General features: G+C 35.4%; 1 protein-coding gene across 3 annotated transcripts; it reads left to right on the top strand.

Annotated features, from left to right (window-relative positions):
• Positions 1-1,148: 1,148 nt before the first annotated feature.
• On the top strand, positions 1,149-7,408 carry LOC120086047 (Trypsin family protein). Of its 3 annotated transcripts, none has more exons than XM_039042466.2 (7): positions 1,276-1,593; positions 1,770-1,838; positions 2,589-3,095; positions 3,221-3,364; positions 3,484-3,724; positions 4,133-4,633; positions 6,763-7,408. In XM_039042466.2, the coding sequence occupies exons 3-7, from the start codon at positions 2,601-2,603 to the stop codon at positions 7,188-7,190; spliced, it is 1,809 nt and encodes a 602-aa protein (XP_038898394.1). In that variant the 5' UTR covers positions 1,276-1,593; positions 1,770-1,838; positions 2,589-2,600; the 3' UTR covers positions 7,191-7,408. The 3 variants fall into 3 exon arrangements, with proteins under 3 accessions (XP_038898393.1, XP_038898394.1, XP_090174083.1); XM_090317957.1 differs by having other exon boundaries at positions 1,279-1,636; XM_039042465.2 differs by lacking the exon at positions 1,770-1,838 and having other exon boundaries at positions 1,149-1,593.
• Positions 7,409-7,640: the final 232 nt, after the last annotated feature.

Raw genomic sequence — 7,640 nt, 5'->3', positions numbered from 1 at the left:
AAATTTTGAAACCGAATTAATTCGATTCGGTACAGTTTCACTTTCGAAAATCAAATCTGAAATCGAACCGAACCGTTTTTAACTAATATATATATATATATATATATATTTAAAAAAAGAGTAAAACTGAACCGCTTTTAATTTGAAGAACAAAATCGAATTTAAAACCGAACCGAACCGAACAGTTTTTTAATTAAAAAAAGAATATAACATAAATTTTTTTAAAATGCCAAAACCGAATTTGAAATCGATGCGGTTCGGTCCGTTTTCACATTTTAAAAAATTTGGTTCGGTTCGATTTGACCACCGAACCGAACCGTTTCCACCCCTAAACTCAATCACAGATATATGATATATGAACTTCAGACATTCTATATCAACTCAACGCCCCAAACAACCTTATAGTACTTAAGTTTTTAGTTTGATTTTAATTTAGTTCATATGTTTCAAAATATTAAAATTTTAGCTATGAGGTTGGAGTTTTGTTTCAATTTGGTTCATATATTTTTGGATTTACACTTATAACCTTGGTTTTTCACTAAATACTCATGCTTAGTCTTTAATGTTAATTAATATAGATTTTTTTTTAAAAAAAAGTTAAAAAGAATTATAATTAACTAAATTTCAATATTTTTTCATCCGTTTTTAAATTAATTTTAAAATCACTTCGTAGTAATTTAAATTAATTAACAGATATCACCGCCAATAACTAAAGTTCACGAAACTCGAAATTTGAAACTAAATTATTATTTATTAAAGCTCATAGACTAAATTGTTATGAATTTGAAAATACATGACTAAATTATTGTTTTCAAAAAATTCAAGTACCCAAAATACATTTTTAAGAAAAGAAAAATGAAAAAAAAAAGTGAGAATATTCCAAAAATCTACTAGACATTGAATAAAAATTTTGAATACTTATTAGACATTTTTAAAGTAGAAGTTTTGAATTTAAAATATTACTCACATGTATTTCTCCTTTCATTGATGTCAAATGTTTAAATCTCATTTTTTTACCCTAAATAAATTTAACTAATAATAATAATAAAAAGAATTATTTTAAATAATAAAATTATTAAAAATATTCTTAAATATAACACAATGTTATTGTCTATTAGACAATGTTATATTTATAAACCATTACCCAGAAACAGTCTTAATAATAATCATTATTGAAAAAGAAAGAAGGGCAACCCGATTGGGTTAAGACCAAACCAAACAGCGCCTTGTGATTTGCACCGAAGAAATATATAGAATTAGTGGAAGAATGTAATCACTGTGGACACGTCTTCCCACCATCGCTTAACCTTTCTTTGTTAAGCGAATTAAAAAATGCCCCCACTCACCTGCCTTAACTTTACCTTTTTCCATCCTAATGTCTTCTCTTTCAAACATTCACTTTTCAATGTTTATGTGCAGAAGCCTCTGTCTTTGTCTGAGCTCAGCTTCACTTTTCTGTGTTTATTCCCTTCCCTGAGCAAAACCCATGCTCTAATTTTGTTCAAACCTTCAATGGGTTAGCCTTTGTTTCAAAGGATTGCACTCTAATTTCAGCTCTCAGTGTCATCTCCATCAAACTCCTCATTGTTTGGAGTGAGTTTCAGCTCTCTTTTTCCCCTTTGATTGCCATTTCTAGGTTGCCCTTTGATTTGTTTATTTGTTATTTACTTGGTTATGAGTTGATTTGATTGTTTCTGATGCTGGGTTTCTGATTGTCTAATACTATTGTGTTTTGTGTTTTGTGCTTTTACTTTTTTCTTGAAATACAGATTGGTTTGCTGCTATTTTTGTTTTCAGCTTTCCCTTATTTTCTTGCCCATGTTTATGTTATTTCTAAGGTGAGTGAATTAGGAATACTTTATACCATCTTGTCCTTTTATGTCCTGGCTGGCTTAATCATTGAGTGTCAGGTTCCAATTTATTGGTTATATTGTTGTCTTTTGAGATAAATTAACCATTGGCAGCTAGTCTTTTGCAAACCACTACAACTAATTTATTATTTGGTTTAGTTTCTTTCAGTTCTGAGTATTGAGGCTGGACATAATAACTTACTTTTCCCTATGTTAATGCTATTCCTGCTTTTCCATAAATTGAGCTATTGTTAAGAATACCTGTATAGGATATTAAGCATAACTTAATCTATCAGCTTAAGTAGCGTAAGCTTTTAGATCTTGTGGGTTGGTAGTTCAACATCATATTAGAGTAGGTGGCCTGGAGTTTGTAACTTATCCTGCTGGCATATCACTAATAGTCCGCTCAGGGTTCGAAACTTAACATTTGCAACTAAACACGAGGGTTGCACTCATTGCAGAACTTCACCCAGCACCTAACTGGAAGAGCTTTCTTCCTCAATTTGTATCAATAGTTTATATGTTGAATATCATGAATGTATTATAAAAGATTGTATATATCAATTCCTATCATTTTTTTTTTTTTTTTTGCGGGGGGGGGGGGGGCACTGTTGGTAGTTTATCAGTTATGTACTTGCGTTTTGACTATTTTTTATCAACTTTCCTTGTCATTCCATCAACAGGTTGATTTATTTCAGAATTTTGTTCTTCATTTTTTTTCACTCTTTGTATCACTAGGTGAGCCATATAATGGAGCAGACAAGACACAATAGGAGGATCAACTGCTCCGGTTCAACTCCATCTGAGGAATCAGCGCTGGATCTTGAAAGAAATTGCTGCAGTCACTCTGATTTACCTTCTTTCAGCTCACCTACACTTCAGCCATTTGCATCTGCTGGACAGCATTTTGGGTTCAATACTGCTTACTTTTCATGGCCCACCCCGATCCGATTAAGCGTTGGTACGGAGGAAAGGGCAAATTATTTTGCAAATCTTCAGAAAGGGGTGCTACCAGATATCCTTCATCCATTACCAAAAGGGCAGCGGGCAAACACATTACTCGAGCTCATGACAATAAGAGCCTTTCATAGCAAGATCCTGCGTTGTTACAGTCTTGGAACGGCAATTGGATTCCGTATTCGAAAGGGCGTGCTGACTGATATTCCTGCTATTCTTGTTTTTGTTTCCAGGAAGGTTCACAAGCAATGGCTCAGTCCTATCCAATGCCTGCCCACTGCCCTGGAGGTCTGATGAAGAATTCCTTTTACTTTATATTAAAATCCCTTCCTTATCTTGTGATTGTAAAGTAACAGTATTTTAAATTTTACTTCGATCTTTAATAATTATGCTAGATTCTTTATTCTATTCAGGGGCCAGGTGGTGTGTGGTGCGATGTGGATGTTGTAGAATTCTCGTATTTTGGTGCACCCAACCCTGCTCCTAAAGAACAGTTGTACACTGAAATTGTCGATGATCTGCGTGGCTCTGATCCATGCATTGGCTCTGGTTCTCAGGTACTAGTTCCTAAATGGTTGGCACCAATGGCAGTTTCATAAGTTCAAAAGTTGGGAACACTTGCTATTTTTTCACTTACTTTGTATCAGTAAAATTGAATCTAATTCTACCTCATTAGGTGGCCAGCCAGGAGACCTATGGAACCTTGGGTGCTATAGTAAGAAGTCAAACGGGCAGTCGACAAGTTGGTTTTCTCACAAACCGTCATGTTGCAGTTGATTTAGATTATCCAAATCAGAAAATGTTTCACCCTCTTCCACCGACACTTGGGCCGGGGGTGTATCTTGGTGCTGTGGAGAGAGCTACATCATTCATCACCGACGAGCTGTGGTATGGAATTTTTGCTGGAATAAACCCAGGTAATACAGTTTATTCCAGAAAAAAAAGGTTCTTTCATTAGCTAGTGACAGTATACTGCTGCACAATTTACTCCTCTTAATACTTTGCTCAGATAAATGAGCCCAGCAGACAATTTAGAAACTCATGTGTAAGAAAATAGATGCAGGATACTTGAAAGCGACAAAAGCATAAACTCCAATTAGTACAAAGGCAGACTAGAAAAGCAAGTTTACTTAGATTTTAGGCCACCTTATACAATCAAAGTAACATGGGAAAATAATATGATGAATATAGAGATCATATGCACAAAAAACTGGTAAAAAGACATGTAGCTCATTGATTCCAAATTTCCAATCCACTCCGTTGTTCCATTTCATCTCACCAAACGTTGGTTATCCCAATTAACTTCTTATTTTGTTAAATTGCAGAGACGTTCGTCAGGGCAGATGGGGCATTTATTCCTTTTGCTGATGATTTTGACATGTCAACTGTCACTACATCTGTAAAAGGTGTGGGAGAGGTTGGTGACGTGAAGTTTATTGACTTGCAGTCGCCTATCAGTACCCTCATAGGGAAGCAGGTGGTGAAAGTTGGAAGAAGTTCTGGCTTGACTACAGGAACTGTTTTGGCCTATGCTCTCGAGTACAATGATGAGAAAGGAATATGCTTTTTAACTGATTTTCTCGTTGTAGGTGAGAATCAACAAACTTTTGATCTCGAAGGAGATAGTGGAAGCCTCATCATTTTAAAGGGTGAGAATCGAGAGAGTTTGCAACCAATTGGGATCATATGGGGTGGAACTGCTAACCGAGGTCGGCTTAAGTTGAAAGTCGGCCAACCTCCTGAGAATTGGACGAGTGGCGTCGATCTTGGGCGTCTTCTCAATCTGCTTGAACTTGATCTAATCACAAGTGATGAAGGGCTCAAAGGTTAGGGCTTCAAAAGCATCTCCTATCCATTCTTTCAATGTCTAAAATTGCATGATCTATTGTAGCATTTGTATTTCTAAGTTGCTTCTCCCGAATGTCTCACTCTTCTGAGGCAGCAGTGTAGCACATAATTTTTTAGGTAGGCATTCCATAATGTCTACATGTCCTTTCTAGACTTGAAAGGATTAAAATAAGATACATGCTAGGATAAAATAAGATACTGAAATTTTTTATATAGGAGAAAGATTCAATACATAAAAAGACAGAATCAGAATAAGAAGAAAAATATCATTCATAATTACACTTAATTATCGTATTTACAACAACATTTTCCCTCAAGCTGGTCAAATATATCTTCCATTATCAGCTTGTGAATCATTCTCTAGAATGCTACTTTTGGTAGTCCTTTAGTCAATTCATCAACAGTTTGCTCTGTACTTGGAAGACAAGGAATACACACCATACTATTTCAATTTTCTTCTTTACGAAGTATATGTTGAGTTTAATATGTTTTGTCCTATCATGTTGAATTAAGTTATGAATTTTAGAGATGAAAACCTTGTTGTCACAGTACACACATATAGATATCTTCTATAAAACTTTCAATTCTTCAATCCTTCGGGTAATATTTTTTTATCCATATTCTTTCACATATTTCATTTGTGAAAGCCCTAAATTATGCTTTGGCATTACATCTGGCCCCGCATTTTGTTTTTTGCTATGCGAAGTGACTAAATTACCTCCAACAAGTGAACAATACCTTTATCCATTGTACTTCCTGTCCAATTAACATTAGTATAACCTTCAACCTCTAGATGATTGTACATTTTAAAACATATACCTTTTTCTTGGAGCTCCTTTCAACGTGAATTAGTCCTTGCAATTGCATGCATTGGCTTACTATGCTTACTGCGAAAGCATATCCAGACGTGTACGAGACAAATAAATAAGTTTTTCACACGTCTTTGGTACCGTTTCTTGTCTGTTACTTCTTCATCTTTTGTAGCTTCCGAAATTTGGTTCAATAGGTGTCTCAACTACCCTACACCCAAGTAAACCTACTTCTCTAAGTAAATCAATAATATATTTTCTTTGATTCACAAAGAAACCTTTCTTTAGATCCCATAATTTCAATTTCTAGGAAGTACTTTGGTGTTCTAGGTTCTTGACTTGAAACACGCTTGTAAGTTTTTCCTGGTAAATTATGCTTTTTTTATCGCCCTAAGAAAAATGTTATCTGCATATATAAACAAAATTGCAATTTTGCTATTTGTCAAATGCTTATAATTTACAAAAGATAGTGTGATCATTGCTTGACTTTGAAAAAAATCCAAACCTTGTAGCTACTTTCCCAAATCATTCAAACCATGTTCCTTAAAATAGTTTGAATCTGTAGAGAGATTTCTTTAGTTGACATTCTGTCTTTCACAAATCAACTTCAAACCTTGATGCTAAGCTCATAAACACTTCTTCAACATTGCCATTGAAAAACCCATATTTTACATCGAGTTTGTGAAGGGGCCTGAAACAACGAACATGAACCTGCTAACAAAGAGAGTTGTTGGAGGTTCTGCATGTGACAGCTATGGTTCCAGCCGATAGAAGTTAGGTTCTGTTTGAAAGTGGCGGTAGCAACCCTAGTGACTAGGGTTTGATGATGAAAGAAAACAACTAGAAGTTCAATAATCCTCCCTTGAACAAAAGATCACTAAACCCCTCCCCTCAAATGCGTTGGAGTCTTTCTATTATCTCGAACAACTCATTGTTTGTTGAGCTAAACATGTGTTTGATAGAACTCTATAATGGACCATAATGTTAGATAAATGATGTCAACCGCATTTAGAGGTGTGAAGAGAGGACAGAGAATAGGATGGAGAAAGTATTCAAAACATTAATAACAATAAAAATTGACTGAAAGACTGCAAAACCTGGAGATGAATGAATGTATTCAGTATTCAGTATTCAGTTTTTGTTTTATTCTTTATGGTAAAGATGACATGTTTTTTGCCTTATAGGTACGTGGACTGTTTTTTTACATTCATCTTTTTAGATTTTATATTGGTTAGTTTCATTTCTATGGCTGTATTCTGATAAATATTTTTGTTCTGTTTATTTATTGCTATATGCAGCGGCAGTGCAAGAGCAAATAACTGTATCGGCAACAGTGATCGGGTCGATTGTCGGAGACTCCTCTCCTCCTGATACAACACTCCCAAAGGAGAAAAGTGAAGAGAAGTCTGAGCCATTGGGTTTCCAGATCCAGCATATGCCTACAGAAGTAGAACCTTCTTCAGTGAAAGACCGGCCGCTCCTGGAGACCGAGTTTCATCTTGAATCTGGGATGAACATGGCTCCTAGCGTCGAACATCAGTTCATTCCAAGTCTTTTCAGTTGCTCTCCCTCCCATCAAAACAGCACTCTGGACCGTGCCGTTTCCCAAAACTTATCTTCGCTTCGAAGCGACAGCGAAGACCCTTGTGTTTCCTTGCAACTGGGTGACCATGAAGCCAAGAGACGACGCTCGGATGCTTCTGTTTCCATAGAAGAACTGAAATAGATCGTTCATGTAAGTTTCATCTACAGAGATGCACTTTTTTCTGCATAACTATAGCTGTATGTTCAGATTTTCGAGGTTTTTTTTTTCACTATGTTGTAAATTCACATGAACTCGGGAAAGAAAGTATATTTAACTGGTGCTCAAACTGAAATAACTGTATTTTGAGCAATATGCATTTCCCAGTCAGCTTAAAGTTGGAAGTAATCTTTGTTGGTCTTTGCTTTGGAGTTCATAATTCTAGCTTTCTTCTTGGTTTCGACATTGATTTAAATTTTGCTTTGATGGTGATCCAAAGGCTTTTTTTAGTATAGGATTCAAACTACATACTTTTTTGTCATTAACACATACTTTATCCTCGAGTTGAGCTCACTTGACCATAATTGGCCTATTCACACGGAAAGTCCTTAAGTTTAAGGTAAGTAATTTTTTTTCTCCCTCAAAAGACTGTTG

Source organism: Benincasa hispida, chromosome 9 (assembly GCF_027475165.1).
Source record: "Benincasa hispida cultivar pf3 chromosome 9, pf3_genome.v1.1, whole genome shotgun sequence".
In the NCBI taxonomy this organism is placed as follows: Eukaryota; Viridiplantae; Streptophyta; class Magnoliopsida; order Cucurbitales; family Cucurbitaceae; genus Benincasa; species Benincasa hispida.
The sequence above is the reverse complement of the archived record's forward strand: the minus strand, read 5'-3'. Positions and strand labels throughout refer to the sequence as shown.